At 45.1% G+C, this 23,199-nt stretch overlaps 1 protein-coding gene across 1 annotated transcript in view; it reads right to left on the bottom strand.

The window, feature by feature from the left end:
• The window catches only part of LOC130279165 (acyl-CoA dehydrogenase family member 11-like), a 156,689-nt gene that overhangs the window by 30,282 nt on the left and 103,208 nt on the right, over window positions 1-23,199 (bottom strand). The window contains exons 5-9 of the mRNA XM_056528680.1: window positions 22,783-22,900; window positions 22,563-22,705; window positions 8,819-8,968; window positions 1,441-1,535; window positions 1,256-1,355 (exon numbers count right to left, since the gene is read on the bottom strand). Of these exons, the coding sequence (XP_056384655.1) occupies window positions 1,256-1,355; window positions 1,441-1,535; window positions 8,819-8,968; window positions 22,563-22,705; window positions 22,783-22,900 (606 nt within the window). The remainder of the gene's footprint in view (window positions 1-1,255; window positions 1,356-1,440; window positions 1,536-8,818; window positions 8,969-22,562; window positions 22,706-22,782; window positions 22,901-23,199) is intronic.

Below are 23,199 nucleotides of genomic sequence, written 5' to 3'. Positions count from 1 at the left end.
GCATGGCGAGACAGCCGTTTGCTGTTGGTGCAGGCTGGGAGTTGTAGTTTTGCAAGATTTAGAGGGCCACAGTTAAGAAACCGCAACACAGTGATCTCCAAACTGTGGCCCTCCAGATGTTGCAAAACTACAAATCCCAGCATGCCCAGACAGCAAACTGCTGTGTGGGCATGTTGGGAGTTGTAGTTTTGCAAGATCTAGAGGGCCACAGTTTAGAGACCACTGCACAGTGATCTCCAAACTGTAGCCCTCCAGCTGTTGCAAAACTACAAATCCCGGCATGCCCAAACAGCAAACAGCTGTCTGGGCATGCTGGGAGTTGTATTGTTGCAACATCTGGAGGGCTACAGTTTAGAGACCGCTGTATAGTGGTCTCCCAACTGTAGCCCTACAGATGTTGCAAAACTACAACTTTGAAACAAGAACAATTGAGTTCCTTGCATAATAGTCTTATCACAGATGGTAGCTCCACTAAACTATACATAGCAACACCGGCTTCCTGCATGACATCGCCGCCTCCGATGGTAAGTGACCTCCAGCACCGGTCACAGGACAGTTCCCCCGTTCTGCCCACTCACAGTAGTCCGGGCAGAACGGGGGAACTGTCCTGTGACCGGTGCTGGAGGTCACTTACCATCGGAGGCCACGATCTGCTATTGGTCGGCCACTTCAGGGGGACCGTGGGTGTCTTGGACAGCTCCGATCCCCCTTATTTTCTGGGTCATCACAGATCGCCGGTCTGAATTGATCACCGACATGGGGGGGGGGGGGGGGGGGGGTCACGGGATGCCTGCTGAATGATTTCAGCAGGCATCCCGGTCCGGGCCCCGTGGACCGAAATTCCCAGGGGTGTACAGGTAAGCCCTGGGTCCTTCAGTACCAGCGAGCGAGGGCATACCTGTACGCCATGGCTCCCTAAGTGGTTAAACCTCCTTAAAGTAGCCTCCCATGCAAAAATGATTAATTTTTACTTATATGAACTCATTGATCCATTCTTCAGCATCTGCTTTCAGTAGTTCTTTGCCAATCTTGGTACTGAAAGTGGCATGATGATATGATGTTCATGTCATTGGTAGCCATTTGGTTCCTGATATAATCATTGCAAACAGCTATGCATGTGATGTGGCATACATGTGACTATAGCATTTTCATAACAAAGAACAGCACAGGCTGGCTAGTACATTTAAAAGAAAACGGTGACAATAGAGTTGTTACTTTTGAATAACACACAGTAATTAAAAAGAAAAACACTTACTTCCATACGTGCCATAGTCTGCATATGCAAAGGGTGGTCTTTAATCATACTTCCAAACACAAATCTCTTTGATGCATACTCCCTGGCCAGATTGATTATTCTAGATTTAGGAAACAATGTTAATGCTCAGTAATCTCCCAGGTTATAGGCAATGTATATACATTGAAATTATTAAGAAAGTTTACCTTCTCATGCCAGCAGCTGCACCAATGGTGTTGTGAATACGGGTTATGGTTAACATATTGGCGATTGAAGCAACACCCCGACCTTCAGGTGATATCTTAATAAAAAAAAAATTATATATATTTATATGTCACTGCTCTTTACATAGGGATGGTAACCAGAAATATTTGAAGTACCTCTCTCCTGAAAATGTCCCCTAGTAAGGATATCATCAATATACAGGTATACATTTAGCATAAACTGACCTTGACAGGAAAGAGGCTTTATTAAACTTTGCATAAAAATGAATATGTTGCAGGTGCCCATAAAAAATGCCATATTTATCTACCTCCAGTCCCCTGCAGGTCCTGTTCTCCTTACTGTCCCCTGATGCTTATATTTTCTGTTTCCAAGATGAACACTTGGTGCTGGACCTGCCCACTATGCAAATCATTGGTCGCAGCGATGTCCTTTCTCAACCAGTGAGAGGACTTGTCAGCCAATCACTGATTGAGACAGGACATCGCTGTGACCAATGATTGGTTAGTGGGCAGGTCCGGCACCAAGTGCTCATCTTGGAAACGGAAAGAAGATAGACGCTTTGGGGGACTGTAAAGAGACAAACGGAGGCGACAGGGGGTAGGTATGTATGGCATTTTTTTCTACAGGCTCCAGCAACATATTCTTTTTTATGCATATTCTGGAATAAGAGTACAGTCTCAAGATGCAGCAGCCCACATGCAATGGCAAACAATCTTGCTGGTAAAACTGTTGTGTCACCAGCAAAATCATGCAGCCATTGGTCATCACATGCAGGTGGGGTTTCTTTCGCATTAGATAACTAAACGATACCAAAAACGGTTTAGATTTATCAATGTTCTACGTAGCTTGAAATGTGACATATAAATCAACTAAAACAAATTTTGTTGTTCCTAATAACACACAAATAACAAATTTTTTTGCACAGCCCTGGAAGTGCCACAGGCCTGACTTGGCAATCTCATTGGTCAAACCAGGAGTGAAACTGACACAGAGAACTTTGGACCCACTCCTGGTTTGGCTAAAAATACAGACCTAAACTTAGGCAGAATTCGCATTGTATTTAAACAGAACATTACAAGTATGTTTTGGCAACTTGTTAGAGAGGTACGCTGATGTATACATCTGAGGTACTAGCAGCAGGCTCATTGAGTTTAACATACAAAACGTAGATAACAAGAAGCTATGTTCTGTTTATTGCCACAGACATACGTTTACTTTGCAGGACTCAAAAGCAAGAAAAAACATATACCGGTATGTGCAGGAAATGGACTAAACATACGTTAGGCCCATTAAACTCAAGCTTCCATGAGGTGCCAACTCGAGCTCCCAAAAATCAATGGGTGCATTAAGAAAAGTTGTGCTGAAAAACCACATAAATTAGCACCAATTTAAACCACATAAAATCAGCATTGATTTTAATGTGGAATTTTCAGCGCAATTTTAGTCCATGTGAACATGCCCTAAAAAGAGCTCAAGATAACAAATATCCTCTCCAGAAAGGGAAATATTTATATGTTTTCAGTCAAGATATGTCTGTGAGCTATTTACAGCATAGACCACAGATAAGCACAATACTAAACACTGCCATTTATGTTTTTGGATAATATACATTACTATGTTATTATGCACAAGATTTTCCCATTGAAAAAAAAATATTCTTGTTGTTCTCAGGATAAAAAAGGATCCCCAATCTGCTGCTTACTACTAAATGACTACATGTTTTGGCACAGTGCTCCGCGTTTATCTCTGGGTCCTTGAGATTGTATTCTAATTACAAGGCTTTATATCTTTCAGTATTTGCCTTGTGCTTCTGTAGGTTTCTTCATCATTATTTTTTTCTCAAAGCGTAAATATGATCATACATTGCTATAAACAGTCAAGAGCTTTGAGAATCACCTAACGGGGTTTTCCAACTTTTTTTTCTAAAATTTCCCCACTGCTTAGGATTTTGCTAAGAAAAAATATAAACTACATTAACCTATTTACTTCACACTGTGGCCAGTGGTGTCAATCCAGTCCTCTCCAGTCACATTTTGTTTACTTGGCTGCAGTGATGACACGCCTGTATACCCATGTTACAGTGGCAGCCAATAACGGGCCTCAGTAGTATATAATGCTTGAGACGACTGAGGTCAGTGATGGGTTGCAGTGCTGATGTGTATACGGCACGTCAACATTGTAGCTAAGTAGGGCGTGGCCTGGATGCCGGTGTGAGCGGACGCACGCTCTCGGAGCTCCCGCTACTCTGCATAAATTTACCCTGAATACTCACCCTGCTGCGGCCGGTCTCTGTCCAAAGTGATCCCCATGGGTGTCGGAAAGTGTGGAGCTGCTGGGGTTTGTCTCCTATGGAGCTAGGTGGTCCTGGCGGCGCTGATCGGAGGAGTGGAACTGGTGCGGACTGTGGTGGCTGACTTGCCTGAGCCGGGCAGTGCAGTGGTGAGCGGTGGGGGTTCCCCCCTCTGGACTCTCTGGCTTTCGGACCCTCGGCCATCCGGAATACTGGGCGCCATCGTTAGCCTCCGTGGGCGGGGCTTCCCTGCAAGGACCATACCTGCTCCCGCTGGCAGGAAAGTAACCAGCGGCTGACGTCACACTGTGTGCTGTACTGGGGCCTGCTACTCCTTTCTGCCCTGAATACTTATCACAGCACAGTGAGCACCTCTAGGCCCTGGCTGGGGGCTTGCTGGGACTTGTAGTGCCTATACTGGCCTCTGGGATCTGCCAACCCCTTGCATTATCTCCTGCTGCCTGAGAAAATGCCTAGGGACTCTCTCCTCCTGGGGGGCCCCAGGTTTGCTAGGACTTGTGGCGCTTCTGGTGCTCTCTGTGGCTTGCCAGACCACCAGTGGAGCCCTTGCTGCTGGCCGTGTGCATGGGATGCCCCTCTGTCTGTATGCCCTCTGGGTGGCCTTGGCCTGCTGGGCCTTATAGTGCTTCTTTGATCTCCTGAGGACTACCTCTATCACTTGAGTGCCAACCCCTGCCTGCAATATCTACCTAGTTTCTCTCTTCCTGCTCTGTGTAAGACAAGGGACTTATGAGACTTGTGGTGCTGCCGCTGCCTTCTGTGGTCTGTCTCTTCTATGGGGGTCTCCTCTGGCCTGCCTTTTACACCTGGTGTATTTCTACCTGCTCTGTGTGTGGCCTGACCTGCTACTGGAATTGTGGTGCTGCGGGCATGCTGTACTCTAGAAGTTACATACACTACCTGGAATGTGTTCCCAGTAACTTTCTGCCTGCTCTGAGTGACACCCTGTTGGTCATGGATGGCCCTCGTTTCAAAAATAAGAAATCCAAAGTATATGCTGAGGCCTCTCAGCAGACATTTGATGGGGAAGCCTCCTCTGATGAAGGGTCCTCCCGCTCCGGTGGCCTTGCTCATCGTGATCCTGGAGCACAGACTCCGTTTGCTTCCAAAGCTTCTGTGCAGGCGGCGAAGATGCTGAGACAGTTCTCCAGATAGCAGGATTGGCCTCGGGGTGATTCCCTGCAGCGTCAGGTCACGGGAGTCTTAAGTCGGATGGATGATATGGATAACCGCTTGAGGCGCAATAACATACGCCTTATGGGCCTCCCTGAGAAGGTGGAGGGGAACGACTCTGTGCGGTTCCTGGAGAGTTGGCTGAAGGAGATTCTTCCTGTGGATACTTTCTCTCCTTACTTCTCCGTTGAGCAGGCCCTTGGGGTTGTTGTTGTTTCTGCTCTATTACGTTCCACCATTGGTGGTGTCTGTTATATAAACTGCAAAATTAAAATAAATATAAAAAAAAAAAAAATTGCAGCTAAGTAAACAAAGCTAGTGTGGAGCACCAGAGAGGCAGCACTGGACAAAGTAGGGATTTAAAAGGAGATGTCCAGCCCAAAAAAAAAAAAAAAACTAAATTAGAGTACTTTGGTTTGTGCAGGGGGCTATCATGTGTGATAAGAACTACTGGGATTCCTGCCTGGAGGAAAAGCTGCATGAATGTGTATGTGCTCAGCAAAGGTTACAAAGTACATTACAAAGTTATATAACTTTAACATGTGCAGCTATATAAATGTAATTTCACTTTGTTTGCTGGAGTTCTCCTTTAATGGGTGATATATATTTCAATTTAAGCAACATCCAAAGTGAAGGGTCAAAAAAAACCTTTAACCTAAATCGGCTATAAAAGCAATACCTTAACTGCAAATATACTTTGGACAAACATTTGAGCAGTTGTCGCTAGCCATCTGTTTTTCCAGCAAAACCCATGGATGTCGGATCGGATTTAAATCTGAACAATTTTTGCATCATGAATACAGTGCATTACCCTGGAGAGACCACTGAAAATCGTTAACACCACTGCTATAAGGGCTTTACTTGGTATGCATAAGTAGTAAGTGGCAAAGTAATATACAAATGAATGCCAGGAACCAACATTATCCTGAGTATCAAAGTGCCTACTCCTGCTTTCCTTCTTTTCATAGTGCATCCTGGTGCCATCACTTTCCCAAATAAGCATCACACATACACCCAGCTATCCATGTGAAGTAAAAGAAAATGTGATTCTTTAAACCAGGCAGCCTTCTTCCACTGCTTCATGATCCCATTCTGATGCCTATTGGCACTTTCTGCAGTAGATTTACATGGGCACTCTGACTGTTTTGTAGCTACAAAACCCCTTATGCAGCAAGCTGTGATGCACTGTGTGTTCTGACACCTTTCTATTATAGTCAGCCTTAATGTTTTCAGATATTAGGGCTAGAGGAGCTCTTTTTTGGGATCTAACCAGATGGGCTAGCCTTTACTCGTTTAACTGCATCAATATGTCTCTTGCACCCGTAACCCAGGGCTGGTGGCTGTTCCTTAGACTGCTCTGAAAATGCTCTGATGTTCAAGGTTTGTCAGTTTTTAAAGTCACTCAGTTCTTTACACCATATTCCCTAATTACAACACTTCAACTTGAAGAACTGACTGTTCACTCAATGCCCAAAATATCCCACCCCTCGACAGTTGTAAACATCACAAAATAAACAATGTTATTCAGCTCACCTAGCTGTACAAGAAAAAAAAATAAGACATAATAAACAACAGCTTGTATTATTGCACAATCACTGGCTTTTTTCACAGGGTGATGTGATTTGTAAGCTGATCCAGAGCAACAGGTTTGTAAAATGTTGTAATCATGGCTCTAAACAATAATATCTGAGGTGTATATTGGGGAGCTTTATTCAAACCTGTGCAGAAGAAAAGGTCACCAGTTGCTTATAACAACCAATAAGATTGCTTCTTTTTAAAAATTAAAGATGGTATCTGATTGGTTGCTACTGAAAATCTACTGACCCTTAGTGGTGCATGGGTGTGTTTTCTGGCCCATACCAGTGTTTGTTTTTTTTAGCTATGTTTAATTGATATGTCAAAAAAATGTCAAAAGGGACACTCACGGAAATCTAGGGTAACTTTCCAGTATGTGTTTAAATAACTTATTTTATTTTTAACGGTTTGAGGAAGCGTGCTATGTCACACAAAACAGCTGTAATCTGTTTCTTTAGCGTGTACTTTACATCCCACCCGCTGGGTACTGCTGTTGTACAGCACACTGTTGGAATAAAGACAGTTTTACGGAGGCTATCATTGAGTTGCGCTATCTTTATCTTGTTAATGGATATTTTTTACATAGTAATGTTCCCTGTTAGGGTTTGTTGGTGTGGCTGTATTTGTGTCTGTCGTTTTGCCAAATGATTAACAGAATTGTTGCGTCCTCTCCTATTGCTTTCTTTTCTTTTCTTGGCAAAACATGTAATTTTCATTATCATTTAAAGCTGAAACAGAAATGCGTGGGGGAAAGTGTGTTTTCATCCACAAGAGACTCTGATGCAGCTCTTACTGATCTATGAAAACTGTAAGCTATCATTCTGAAAATTGTCATAATTTTTTTGTATTCCATATTTATCAGAAATTTTCTGAAAAAAAAGATGTCTGTGGCATGTTATATTAGGCATATTATTACTTTTACCCGGACACAGAATCAATGGAGGGGTGCGGTTCACCCTGGGGAGTGGGGGTGCAAAGTTCCCTGAAGTGGGTCCCTTCCCCTTCTCCATTATACAGCTGTAGTAGCTGCACCTATGGGTCACACAGACCCAGCAATACAGCCTTACCAGCCTGACGTGGCTTGGCTATTATGAGCAGTATATGAGAAACAGATGTAGGGGACAGGGGGGTGGGAGAAGGGAACAACTACAAATAATCCCAGAGGCCAATCACTACCCAACGTGCCCGTGTACAAGTAGGCGGAGAGAAGGAGGGGGCACAGCTACAGAAGAGGAAAAGCCTGAGTGCTCCTCCTTCTCTCCTAGCTCACCAGTAAGACTGAGGATAGTAAATCATCTGCCAGGCATGAGGCACCAGCTTTCACATACATGCCTGCAAGACAGATTCCATCTAATGCTAGTTTGCTGTTATGTCTACTGTACTGTATATAGGCATTGCAAAGCCTATGTGAGCCACAAATTATAGAAAGCAATCACTAGAATTGTGGTCCAGCGCTCCCACTCCCTCATGCTCATTTAGATCTAGGAAGGTCAAGCATTAGTCTTGACACTATTTTGTAAGTTATAGCTGCTGCCTCCATCTGTCCATAGACTTTGATTTCCCAAGCAAACTCCTACTGGGGCACCCAGTGATCACATATTTATCATCTATTCTGTAAGTAGATGATAAATGTTCTGTCTTGGACAACCCCTTTAAGGCAGGGTTCACACTACGTTTTTGCCATACGGTTTTCAATCCGTTTTTCTAAAGAAAACCATATGGCAAAAAAACGGATGAAACAGTATGGAAAAAAGTAAACCGTATGTGTTTTTAAACAGTATACTGTTTTTAAAAGTGCATACAGTTCCGTCAGTTTTTATAGAAAAAAACCCCATACGTTTTTGAAAATGTTGTCCATTTTTAATGGGAGGGGTCTTGGGTGGGGACTTTAGGATTCAAATGCGCATGTGCAAAGTAAAAACGTATACGTTTTTCCCGTATGGAACCGTATACATGTGCGTTTCCCATTGATGTCCATGTTAAAAAAAACGTATGCGGTTGCAGTACGGTTTGTAAACCGGAGACAAAATCGTGGTCAACCACGGTTTTGACTCCAGTTTAAAAACCGTACTGCAACCCAAAGGTGTTGGGTACTGCAACCCAAAGGTGTTGTCCCATCTCCTTACTCCTGGCTTCTCTGGCCAGTCTTTTTTTTTGGCATTTTTACCTATGTTTTTCTCATTACAAGCCATGTGATTCTTTTATCGTGACACCAGAAAAAAGGCAAAACATACATACACAGTTTCAATATACGTCCTACCCAATTCTTATATTGCAATACGAAGATCAGAAACTCTTACCTGTAGAGCCTTTACACCATCCAGAAGCAATTCTGCTGTTGGCACCTGCCTAGTACCCAACTTTTCTTTAAGCCTCTGAACCTCTATTCCATTTAACCGTCCTTCTGCATCTCTGACCTCCAAGTAAAAAAGCGTTAACCCTTTTGTGCCCTGCAAAGTGTAAATGGCCAGTTAACAGTTAGTTAATTATAACATTAAATGAATTTAGTCTTCCTCTACATGAGACTTTTCTTATAGCTTTGCCAAATTTTTGCAGCACTCTTCATATTCAAAGCAAAAACGCAGCTGTTTTCATAAGGTCTAAAAATTACAGTAAAAACATGACAAGAATGGGAAAATTCCTTTTCCAAACATACCTTTGCTATATACTTTACTTAAATTTACAATATTAACAATAATAAAATGCACAAAGTTGAATTTCCTGTTAAGCACACTCAGGGCCGGGTTATGAGCAACATGGGTGCCTTGTTAAACGGGTACTCCTTCCCTAATACATCTTATCCCCTATCCAAGGGATAAGATGTATGATCGCGGGGGGTCCCGCCGCTGGGAACCCCCGCAATCTGTCATTCCACACCCACCTTTGTGAGCTCTCCACACCGCTGCAGGCTCACGCCCTCTCCCATAGACTTGTATTGAGGGGACGGGGCATGATGTCACATGGGGCGGAGTCATGACGTCACGATACTCTGGTCCCATGGTCATCATGCTTCACACTCTGAGCCTCCAGCGCTGCGGAGAGCTCACAAAGGTGGGTGTGGCATGACAGATTGCGGGGGTCCCCAGCGACGGACCCCCGCGATCATACATCTTATCCCCTATGCTTTAGATAGGGGATAAGATGTATTAGGGCCCGAGTACCCCTTTAAGGATTCTTGTGGCTGCGACCCGACAGATGAAGCGATCAGTTGTGGGTCGCAGTGCTGCCCCCATTTACTTACATTAGGTGTGACATGGCAATTTTTCGTAGTGTGATCCCACTCACGGTGTAGCCCTAATCCTATAAGCCACATATCTACCTAGAAAGTAATCTCTAGTTTGTGGCTCTCCAGCTGTTGCAAGACTACACCTCTTAGCATTCCCTGACAGTTGTTGCAAGACTAAAACTTCCAGCTTGCACTTACAAGTGCATGCTTGGAGTTTGCAAGTGCATGCTGAAAGTTTTAGTCTTGCAACAACTGGAGATCAGTGATATATCAACCTACCTTATCCATCTATAGTAGCTATCTATCCAGTAGCATAGCAAGAACCTCATGAGCTCCAGGGCAAATTTTGGACCTTGGCTCCCACTACCTACACTTATATTCTCCATATAATGATCATATAGCAGTAGATACCAGTAGTGACTCACAGGTGACGTCTTCTTGGAGCCATTTTCTTCCTTTTTCTTCACCGAAACCGCCATGACAACTTTTTCCAGCCATGACTCTTTTTTGCATCCTACCTCCAGGGCCGCCATCAGGGGGGTACAGCCAGTACTCCAGTAAGGGGCCCGAGCTTCCAGGAGGCCTGGGCCCCAGCTGCACCCCCTTGCAGCAGCCTGCAGTCCCAGCACAAAAGCAGTGGACAAAGGGGGCGCGACGCTGCCAGAGACATTACCTGCGGCATGCACGCCCTGTAATATGAGCGTAGGGGCTACAGCTGCTTTGACAGTCTGGTAGGAGAAGAGCAGAAAAGGAGAGCAGAGAGGGACTGCCCTCACACTATTGGTAGAGCAGGCAGGGTCTCCACCAAAGACCCTGACACCCAGTTGCCACTGGGAACAGGAAGACTTCCCATGCCCACAGCTGGGTCCCACCAATCAAAGTAACTAACTTTCTGGGGGAGGGAGAGGGGGGTGATTTGGGAGGATGCAATTTGGCGGTAAATAGGCACCATTTCATGCAACAGCTCGATGCACCCTCGTTGAGAAACAATGAGGTATTGTTTATTTACCTCCACCTCATTGTTTCTCAACCAAGGTGCCTCCAGCTGTTGCAGAACTACAGCTCCCAGCATGGCTTTAGCTGTGTGGGCACGCTGGGAGTTGTAATTCTGCAACAGCTGGAGGCACCAAAGTTAAAAACAAATAATGAAATAGTGACTATTTACCTCCATCTCATTGTTTCTCAACAGAGTGCCTCCAGCTGTTGCAAAACTACAACTCCCAGCATGCCTTTGGCTGTGTGGGCATGCTGGGAGTTGTAGTTTTGCAACAGCTGGAGGCACCCTATTTTGGAAACACTTTTATATCTATCTATTTATTTAGGGCCCATACTCACTAGATGCCAGGACTGGCGGCGGGCCGTATCTGTCTGTCTGTTTGGATATCTGATATCTATCTAATATCTGTCTGTCTATTTATCTACCTCATATATATCTATCTACCGTATTTTTCGCTCCATGAGGCGCACTTTTTTCCCCCCAAAAGTGGGAAGGAAATGTCTGTGCGTCTTATGGAGCGAATGTGTGTGCCGAAGTGCAGGGAAGGCTGCAGAGGTGAGGCTGCTAAGCTTACCTGCTCCTGGGTCTGTACGGCGAAGTGCTCTGCTGCCCCGCTGCCTCTGATTCACGCCGCTGCCCCATTCTTTCATCCCCTTTACTGCCGCTGTCCCCTTCTCCTGTCCGCATAATGGAGTCTTATGGGGGAGCATGTCACACACACGTCACTCCACCTCCTCCCCTGCGCCCAGTATAACGCTACGGAGGAAGCAGAGTGACGTGTGCGTCACATGCTCCTCCATAGACTCCATTATGCGGACGGCAGAACAGGGCAGCGGTAGTGGTCCTGCTGGCCACAAGGGAGGTCCTGTTGGCCACAAGGGGGGTCCGGTTGGCCACAAGGGGGGTTTTGCTGGCCACAAGGGGGGTCCTGTTGGCCACAAGGGGGGTCCTGTTGGCCACAAGGGGTTTTTTGCTGGCCACAAGGGGGGTTTGGTATTTTTTTTTCTTGTTCTCCTCCTCTAAAACCTAGGTGCGTCTTATGGAGCGAAAAATACGGTATCTCATATCTATCTATCTAATATCTATCCATCTTATCTATCTAATATATATCTCATCTATCTATCTAATATCTATCTAATATCTATCTCATCTATCTAATATCTATCTATCTCATCTAATATCTATCTCATCTATCTAATATCTATCTACCGTAATATCTATCTATCTATCTCATATCTATCTATCTCATATATCTAATATCTATCTCATATCTATCTCATATCTATCTCATATCTATATTTCATCTATCTCATATCTATCAATTTCATCTATCTAATATCTATCTATCTATCTAATATCTATATCTAATATCTATCTATCTATCTAATCTATCTATGTATCTCATCTACCTAATATCTAGCTATCTAATATCTATTTATTTATTTATTTATTTATCTATCTAATATCTATCTCATATGTATCTCTCTCATATCTATATCTATCTAATATCTATATATCTCATCTATCTAATATCTATCTCATCTATCTAATATCTATCCATCTATCTCATCTATTTAATATCTATCTCATCTATCTAATATCTATCTATCTCATCTAATATCTATCTATCTCATCTAATATCTATCTATCTCATCTAATATCTATCAATTTCATCTATCTAATATCTATCTATCTAATCTAATCTATCTATCTAATCTATCTATCTAATCTATCTATGTATCTCATCTACCTAATATTCAGCTATCTAATATCTATTTATTTATCTATCTAATATCTATCTCATATGTATCTCTCTCATATCTATATCTATCTAATATCTATATATCTCATCTATCTAATATCTATCCATCTATCTCATCTATTTAATATCTATCTCATCTATCTAATATCTATCTAGCAAAAAGTAGATTCCCACAGCCCACGTTAAGGTGAAAAAACTTTGGTGTTTATCTCATAAAAAAAAGTGTCTCACAATAAGCAACGTTTCGATCAGCTCACCTGGTCTTTCTCAAGACCAGGTAAGCTGGTCGAAACGTTGCTCGTTGTTACTTTTTGCTGTCTGAAGTTGGAATCCTTTACCTGGATTCAAGTACCTGCGTGCAACTGTTACCATTTCATCTACATTGACTGTGCTGTTCTGCTTGATTTTCTTTATCTATCTATCTTATATCTATCTACTGTATCTATGTCATATCTATATATCTATGGAATAAACGCAGTTGTTTTCACCGTTTATCTGGTGTGCTGCAGTGCTTCTCTACTATTTAGCTACCTGTGCCTGTGACCTGGCCGATATACTGCGTGCACCCACTTCATTGCTACCTAGGAGTGCTGCCCTATGATTGCTTTCTATCTATCTATCAATCTATCTCATATATCTAATATCTATCTATCGAATCTATCTCATCTATCTAATATCTATCTATCTCTCATATCTATTTATCTATCTCTCATATCTATCTTTCTATCTCATATCTCAGGGGTGTGGAAATAAAAAATAAAAAAAACTACTTGTCCAAGAGACTAAAGCGGAACACAATCTACTTGTTCCTCAAGAAAATCCACTTGTCCTGGTAGATAAAATAATTTCAAACAAAATAGTATGATCCACCCCACTAGACCACCAGGGATGGTTAGAAGATCCCTTTAGACACTGCTGTCAACTTAGACAGCGGGGATCTAATGGTTTAATAGCCAGCCACGGCGATCGCAGCTTTCCGGGATATTAGCGGCGGGAGAGCTGTAGCTATCTCCTTTTACGCCCGAGGCAAGCCCCCCCTCCCCCATCTGACCCCTATGACTCCAATTTTTCCATATACAGGGATGTATGAGTGCAATTTTTGATCACCTTATAAAAACAACTCTCATATGAAGTGACCAAAATGAGCAATTCTGGACTATTTTTTACATTTACACCATTCACGGTTTAATTAACATCATATTTTAATAGCCTGGACATTTCCACATGTAGCGATACCACTTCTGTTTATTTTTGTACATTATTTTTATTTAAAAGAATATTGCAAACTTATTAGGAAAGGGGCTTATTCACATATATAAGCACTTGTAAAAATATTTTATTCACTATTTTTTAGTCTTCATAGGGACTTCATAGGAGTCTTTTGATTGGAAAAAACTGCTTCTCCAGTTTATGTGGTGCATTTTATTTACTCTAATTTATGTGTCAGAAAATGCTGGAAGTTGCATTTAGTTACTAGATAACTACAACACCCAGCATGCCCTGATACAGCCTATGGTTGTGTGGGTGTTGCAGCATGCTGGGAGTTGTAGTTTTGGTTCGTGTCAGCTGCAGAGCCATAGTCTGTGTCAAGGAATACAGGGAATTGCAGTTAGTAACTACAACACCCAGCATGTCCTGATGCAGCCTATGGCTCTGCAGCTGGCCCGAACCAACACTACAACTCCCAGCATGTTACACTTTATAGTTCTACAGTTTAGGTTATGGTGCAACATGCTGAAAGTTGTAGTTTTGGTTCGGGCGTGTTTGCGTGCATTCGTGGGGCTCTTGGTCGGCGGGTGAGTATGAAGGGGTGGGATTCTGGTGGTGCAATTTAGTGTGGGTGGCCAGAAGCCACTAAAAATAAATAAAAAAATTAGATAGCACAACTGGCGGCGGCAGCAGCAGCAGCGGGCCCCCCTCCCCCCCCCGTGACACGGGCCCTTGGGCACTGCCCTAGTGCCTGTGTCAGTCAGCCCCTGTACAAAACATATATACACATATCATACATACACTGGCTACTGCCCCCATATCATAGATTACATACATACACAGATCATACATACAACACCCGCCGCTGTCCCCCCCACATCATACATTACATACACACATCCATACATCATATATATACATCCATACATCATATATACACATACACACACCATACATATGCACACATCATACATACACCCGCCCCTGCCCCCCACATCATACATTACATACACACATCTATACATCATATATATACATCCATACATCATATATACACATACACACATCACACCATACATATGCACACATCATACATACACCCGCCCCTGCCCCCCACATCATACATTACATACACACATCACTCACATACATCATACACACATCATACATACACCCGCCGCTGCCCCCCACATCATATATTACATCAAACATACAGACATCATATATACACTCATCACACCATACATATGCACACATCATACATACACCCGCCGCTGCCCCCCCATCATACATTACATACACACATCACAGATACACTCACACCATATATACAAAACCACCCTTGCCGCCGCCGTCGTCCGCCGCCTGCTTGCTCGGCCTCCTCACCTGAGCCGGCCAAGAGAGGACATCAGAACTGTAGTCCCGGCGCAATAGCTTCGGGGGCTGTGCTCAGTCGCTTGCGACTAGGCCGCATGAACTCTTTTCACCCACAATAAGGACCCACCAGCTGGCACCTCAGGGGCTACGAGCAGACTTGTGCGTGACTGCGCAGCGCACGTCTGAAAACCTACTCCCAGCAACAATTCAGTAGACAGGCCTGTACCACAGAAACGCTGGCGGATGGGTGGGGGGGGGGGGTGGTGATGGGGTCTCTGAGCAGTGGCCCCCCCCTACTGAAATCAGCTGGGGGCCGCCGCCCCCCTCCATATACCCTGAGTGCCGGTGTGAGGTGCAGACTTGCATCCCATGCAAGTCTGCATCCGCTCCTGCGCCTCACGCCAGCATTAAATAAAAATAGGGGGGAAGTCGGTCTGTCCCTGCTAGCCCGATTATTACATTTCGAACAGACCATATTGACACCTGAAAACGTTTTGCCATCTTCTTGTAGCCTTCTCCAGCGTTGTGAGCGTCAACTATTTTCAGTTTCAGATTTCTCGACAACTGCTTAGAAGAACCTATGGTGCTGATTGTTGGGGCAAGGTCAGATGAGTCTGGGCATTTAAAACCTTTGAGATTGACATCACCTGGTCTTCCCAGATGATGGAGAACAATCCATGACACTGGCAGGTCTCAGCTTCGCAAAGGGGGCAGTGCATGTTATAAATTCTGCAGGGTGCCCAAACTTTTGCAGACGCCATTTTTTTGTTTCCTGTTAGTTTGAAAGTGTAAATGATGGAAATAAAATCTAACTTTTGTTGACATATTATGAGAATGTCTAATCTGTAATTTGATGCCTTTTGGAGATTTTTACATCTTTCCTTGGCTTCTTTATGCACATTGATACAAATTTTTACCTGGGGTGCCCAAACTTTTGATCCCCACTGTATGTATGGTGATTATATTCCTCCTTGTATACTGATAATATTCATCTCAAAATACTGGATTTAGTCATAACAGTATGGAGGTGATATGTATGGTGATATTTCCTCCTTCCTTTCCCACTGAACTAAAGGGCTCTTTTTTTTATTGTCCTGTGTTTTAAAATATTTTTTTCATAGACGATGGGTAAAACAGTGGGCGAACACTGGGGTCAGACTTGGTGGTGGGCCACAGGAGGGGGGGCCCAGGCCTTGAGCCATGTAAGGGGCCCCAAAATTTCTGATGGCAGCCCTGCTTACCTCTATATGCCTACCCATCTATTGTTCTCCAAATGATAAAAATGCCCCCCTTGGTGCCCCGCAAAGTAAAAGTGGGCAGATAAAAGTTAAATAAGTCTTCAATAAGGTACACATGTTCCTGTTATGACTCCTAGAGCAGTTAGGTAGTTCTCTGATTAGGAAGGTATGTCTCACAAGTATTCAGGTGGTACCCTCAATAGACAGGTAGTAACCCCCACCATAATAGGCAGGTAGTCCCCCGACTTTTCCCCATTAGGCAGGTAGTCCAAAGGTATTCCCCACTCTCCCCCCCCCCCCAGTAGGCAGGTGGTCCCTAAGTAATCCCCCTTCCAGTAGGCAGGTAGTCCCCAGGTAATATTTCCTTACCACCAGCAGACACCACCAGCAAACTATCTACTAAAATAGTAAAAACTGGGGGGCGCATGCGCGCGGCTTACCGGAAGAGACGTGGGTGATGTAAGCTCCGCGCCAGTCTCACCTATCTAAGCCCTAATCAGCGCCCTAAAGGCTCCACACGCTGTGGTTTCAGTGCGAACTGGACCTGGTCATGCCCAGGAGGCAGCGGTCACGAAATAAGAACCTCTCTCAGCGTCTTTCTCAGTCCATTCCGGACTTTTTCAGAGCCTCCCCGAAACCCAATATGGCGGCGGCGGCGGCAGCCTCCCCACACTGCTCTGATATGGCGTCCGATGAAGAGGGGGAGCCGGACCTAGCGCAGATGTCCCCGGCAGATATGTTCCGCCAGATCAAGCAAATGTTCCAGTTGGAGCTCAGAAAAGCTGTCTCAGACTTTGCAGCGCAACTTCAAGATCTGGGCCAGAGAGTCTCCGACAATGAAAACAAATTGGACGACTTAGCAGAGGCCGCGGAGTCTGACCGCCGGGATATCGATCTACATGCGGCCAAGCTTGATGCTATCGACCTCAAACTTGAAGATCTGGAGAACCGCTCCCGCAGAGCCAATATTCGCATTCGGGGACTACCTGAGTCGGAGACTAACCTGAAATCTGCGGTCGATGCGATGTTCCAGGCCCTACTGCCGCAATATGAGCCCGAGCTTCTCCGTATGGATCGTGTCCACAGAGCCCTGGGTCGCCCGAGATCTTCTGAAATGCCGAGGGACGTGGTCCTCTGACTGCACTACCCGGAGGTGAGAGATCCCCTGCTCTTTGCTGCCCGCAACCTGACAGCGCTACCTGGCATGCCCGCCGAAGTGCGCCTCTACTCGGATTTATCCCCGTCCACGCTGGAACGGCGCAGGACATTCCGCCACATCACGCTGGCCCTGGTCCGGGAGGGGGTGAAGTATAAATGGGGATTTCCATTCTCCCTCATCTGCCAACTTAAGGGGCGCCCCTACCAATTTCGCTCCCTGACTGAGGCCCAAACTACCCTCACTAAAGAGGGTATCCCCTGGACTGCCCCAGAACAGCCTCCTGCGACCGACTTGCCTCGAAGGGGCCCCCGACCCTCCAAGTCCTGGACCAGTGTTCCCTCGGCCCAGCGTAAATCACAGCGGTGCCTGGGGATGGCCCCGGAAGGTTGACTCACCGTTGCCAGTGACCCCCTCTCACCTGGCACCCTGAAGCCACCGATCCTAGAAGGGCTGGTGTGACTGGACTGATGTGTCCTTCGTTTACTTCAAGAGATGGAAGTAAGCGGAGCCGCTATATTATACGGCTTCGCTTTCCAGTTTGACCTTTTTCTGTTTGTTCAGTGTTTTGTTTGTGGTTTGATGTTGTTCATTTTTGTTCGTCAGTGGGTCCATGTGTTCTATGGTTGTTCTGTCTTTGCGTGTTTGTCCCGTCTCCGCATTGCCTGGTCTTCCGTCTTATGTGTAAGATAATTTCCCATAATGTTAGGGGATTTAATTCCCCCTCCAAACGGAGGAAAGCTTTCATAGATTATAGATGCTACCGCCCTGATATAATTTGCATTCAGGAGACTCACTTCTCCCAGTCCTCCTGCCCTAGCTTCCTCCATTCCCAGTACTCCCGGTTATATGTCTCCTCTTTTGTCTCCAAAAGCAGGGGGGTACTGATTTGTTTGAAAAATACGTTGCCATTCGAGGTGACCCGCGTTCATACAGACTCCGAAGGCAGGTATGTCTTGCTGTTGGGCACCCTGTATGGTAAGCAGATCTGTCTACTTAACTCTTATGCTCCTAACTCTTCTCCTATTTCATTCTTTCTTTCTCTCTGCTCTTTACTCCTATCATACTCTTATGATGTTCTGGTGTGGGCGGGCGATTTTAATTTCGTCTACGATGGTGTCTTGGATAGGTCCTCCCCTAGTCCCTTAGGTAGGTCTAGAGCGTTGCAGAAAAGGTTGGTTTCGGCCCTCCATTCACTTCAACTTGCGGATGCATGGAGGGAGCACAATGGTCAGTCGAGGGGGTATTCTTACTATTCATCCTCCCAGAAAAATTACACTCGCATAGACTGGCTACTTCTCAACACCTCTACTCTGCCGTGCCTCCTGTACGCGAGACACATTGCCTCTCCCTGGTCTGACCATGAGATGGTATGTGTAGAGCTGGATCTTATAGGTGGTCCTACCACACCTTTTACCTGGAGACTTAACGAGTCTATGCTGACTAACCAGACAGTTAAACGTTCTCTTACAGCGGATCTCACATCCTACTTCTCCACCAACGCTACTCCGAATTCAAACCCGATCTGGGTATGGTCTGCCCACAAGGCCTTCATTAGGGGACGGCTCATATCGCTAGCCTCATACATGAAAAGAGGTCGCTCCCACCTTCAACATACACTACACAACAAGCTTTCTCGACTCACCCTGGCTCACCAGCGTGCCCCCTCTCTTTATCTCCACAATGCTATCCGGGACACCAGGTTGCGCCTGGATGCTGTCCTGTCCACCGGAGTGGAAAAAGCGCTTAGGTGGACTAAGGCCACATACTACCGCTATGCCAATAAGCCGGATAGGTTGCTTGCCAATATGCTCCGCAGCAAACAACGGCTTAATTATGTTCACACCATTCAGTTGCACCCTGGTTCCCGGTCTTCCCACCCCGACAAGATTTACCAGACTTTTCACTCTTACTACTCTAGACTTTATTCTATCCCTGACCAGTCGCCTACCTTTACTCCCAGTCTGAACTCTTTTCTTGACTCTACCTCCCTCCCCTCTCTCACTGACCCCGAGAGGGATCTCCTTAATTCTCCAATTTCATACGAAGATGTATCAGATACAATTGCGTCCCTGAAATTGGGAAAAGCCCCTGGCCCAGATGGCCTGTCTGCAATGTATTATAAGAAATTCTCTCCCCATCTAGTTAACCTTTATAATAACCTCTTTAAGGCTCCCTCTTTACCCCCTGAATACTTAGATGCCCTTATAACGGTGATCCCCAAACCCCAGAAGGACCCATCCCTGGTCTCAAATTACCGCCCAATCTCCTTAATTAATCTGGATACGAAGATATTAACGTCTATCCTGGCACGCAGACTGAACACTATATTGCCCCGTGTTATTCACGCTGACCAAGTGGGCTTTATACCGGGGAGACAGGCGGCGGACAATATTAGAAAGGTGCTGGGGGTAGTACACTGGGCTTCCTCCACTTCTACTCCTGTTATGCTATTGGCCTTAGACATAGAAAAGGCCTTCGACTCAGTTCTCTGGCCATACCTTTGGGGGGTCCTCTCTAAAATGGGGTTCACTGGGCCGTTTGTACACCTTCTGCACCTGCTGTACTCCAATCCTACGGCTTTTCTCAAACTCCCTACCTCTTCCCCTTCCCCGATTATTATTAAGAGGGGCACTCGCCAGGGATGCCCGTTGTCCCCTGCTCTTTTTGCTCTGGCGATGGAACCCCTGGCGAGATCCCTACGAGCCTCCCCCACTGTACTGGGGGTCACGATTAAGGACTCCATCCATAAACTTTGTTTGTTTGCCGATGACCTCCTTCTATCCCTGACACACCCCCTATCATCTTTACCTAACCTGTTTCGCCTACTCACAGACTTCTCGTCTTGCTCGGGCCTCCGGATTAGTCCATCTAAGTCTGAAACACTCTATATACATGTTCCCCTCCATACGCAAAAGTTGATTTCCCTTAACTTTAACTTTCCCCCTCCAATGCCTGCCCTGTCCTATTTAGGTGTTCGTATAACCCCGGCGGTTGCTTCCCTCTATGGTGCGAACTACCCGCCCCTATACAAATCTATCCGACATGATATCCGCACTTGGGACAGGCCATACTTATCATGGATCGGAAGAATAAACACGGTTAAAATGGTGATTCTGCCTAAACTACTATACCTGTTTCGCACTCTTCCAGTTCCGGTCTCGACTGCGGATCTCAAGTCCCTTCAGTCCGATGTCTTTAGATTTATATGGAAATCCAAGACCCCCCGCATAGCACGTAATGTAATGTACCTTCATAAGCGTTTAGGTGGTATGTCCGTCCCCAACTTCCAAAAATACTATTATGCTGCCAGACTAGGACAGATGGCCTGGTTCCTGGCGGATGGCGATACCCCCATCTGGGTTCACCTCGAATCCTCTCTCATCTCTCCCCACTCCTTCTCTTCCCTAATGTGGTCTACTCAACCTGTCGCTAAATACGTCCCTTACTCTGCTCTTCTCACTCTCCATTCCCTTTCCCTCTGGCGACTGGTCCGCTTTCGCTTTCACCTACAATCTTGCCCTCCTCCCCTCCTCTGTAACCCTTTTTTTCCACCCGGTCTTGCTCATTCCTCATTCCGTTGGTGGACTTCACAGTCCCTGACTACTGCTCATCAATTCCATACTCGAGGGGTTCTGATGACAAAGGAAGTGTTTGCTCTACAATTTCGCCCCCCACCCTCAGAACTCTTCCGAATGCACCAGATCTTTTCATTCCTACATTCTAATTTTCCTGCACGCACCATACCACAGTTGACTAGGTTTGAACGTCTTATGCAATATAGTCCTTCTAGACGAGGACTTCTAGCCATAATATATGGTATACTAAATTCTCCCCCACCCGACACTAAACTGTCGTTCATGATTTAATGGGAGGCTGATTTCCATATGGAGCTGTCTCTGGAGGAATGGAGGGAGTGCTGCGATACCTTGAGTAGAGGGAGCTGGCAAGTGTCCCTTACTGAGACGTCACTGAAGATATTACATAGGACGTATTATGTTCCCACGAGAATACATTCCATCTTCCCCTGTGCCTCTCCCTTATGTTTTAGAGGTTGCGCAGATAGGGGAACCATGCTTCATATGTGGTGGACCTGTCCTCTCGCCAGAACTTTCTGGACATCTGTTCTTTCTATTCTTCGTTCTGTTCTCTCTTTTCGCTGTCCCCTCCAACCTGCTTTTTGTCTCCTCAGCAGACGGCCGCGCAGGATGCCCAACAGCCAATTTAGATTAGCGCAATTCATACTGCTGGCTGCGCGGATCCATATAGCAACATGCTGGAAGAGCCCAGTCCTGTCTATTGATAGAGTAATTGATAGAGTTAATGATATTCTGATCTTTGAAAAAATTAACGCGGTTCGCGCCGACATAATGGCCTCCTACGAGAGGGTCTGGTCTCCTTGGATATCATCCTCCTATTGCCCGGAGATTCGCCATACTTTGTCTCTAACGTAATCACTGACAACACCCGTTCTGTTTTATTACCCTGCTGTCTGTTTTTATCCACACATGTCTGACCCATGGACTTGTTCATTTTCCTATTCCCTTTTATTCATTTGATTTTGCCTTTTTGTTGATTCGGGCTGCGTCCCGATACTTCTGCTTTACTTTGGTATTGCTACCTTTTTGCCTATTACAATAAAATTGGTTGTTTGACACTAAAATAGTCAAAACTATATCATACTTACCTCCTTTGTCGTGCAGAACAGCTGCAAGCAGAGTCCTTCTTTCTCCACTCTGATGCAGGCAGAAATGACATGTGATGTCACCGCCTGCTTCAGGGCAAAGGTCATACTCTGCTCCTGGTGTAGGTGGCAGCCTGAAGCTGACTTTAAGCTGTGGCCTACACCAACAGTTTGGTTCAGCTTGGTGGCCTGGGGATCAATGTCAAGTGTCCTGTATTCCCTGGCTAGCAAACATCTTTTTTTTTTTTTTTTTTTTTTTGGCTGGACATATTTTTAGTTAGGGCCCTGGAGTTGTAGCTCGATCAGTCCCTGCCTTAATACGGTCCTGCGTACACTAGGCTAAATGGATACTGCAGTTAGTACATCTATTTCAGGGGGCTTATAATTGAATTTACCTGTATAACTTGTCCTTGTGCATCTACCACTCTGCCTAGAGTCAAAGTCATGTCAGAGTCTGTGGCTGATGTAAACCATTTGTATCCATAAAGCTTGTAAGTGCCATCTGCCTGGCCACGAGCCACTGTTTCTGTGCCATTTGCTAAAAACACAAAATATTAAACATTTATTTGCTGTTTGTGTGTACTTTTCTTACTGTTGGATTTACTTGTTACCCACCAACATCTGATCCTCCTTTGCGTTCTGTCATCCACTGGCCTGATGTCCAAAACATTTTAGGGTCTCTGGAGGTAAGGTGTGTGAAGGCATCCTGAAGAGCATGCGGAATACCCAGTGACTGTGAATGGAAGATGCAAACATTTTAAAGGACTGCTATAACAAATACAGAATAAAATACATTTGACAAATAATTAAAAATTGTTGTTCAGATGTTAATCAGGATTTTTTTTTTTTTTTTAGATAAGTTCATATATTGTTCCTATAAGAATTGTAGCAGTTCTTCTGCATTTACGTGTGAATCCAAACAGCATTGTTTATACTGGATAAAGCCGTAGTAAAACTCTTCGGAGAGTGAGGTGGGGAACCATATTTTTGTTAGTTTATTGGGGCTGCAACTAGCATTCATTGCCCTATAGT

The sequence above is a fragment of the Hyla sarda genome, chromosome 1, assembly GCF_029499605.1.
Source record: "Hyla sarda isolate aHylSar1 chromosome 1, aHylSar1.hap1, whole genome shotgun sequence".
NCBI classification, from domain to species: domain Eukaryota; kingdom Metazoa; phylum Chordata; class Amphibia; order Anura; family Hylidae; genus Hyla; species Hyla sarda.
Note: the sequence above shows the minus strand (reverse complement) of the source record. Positions and strands in the feature narration are given on the sequence as shown.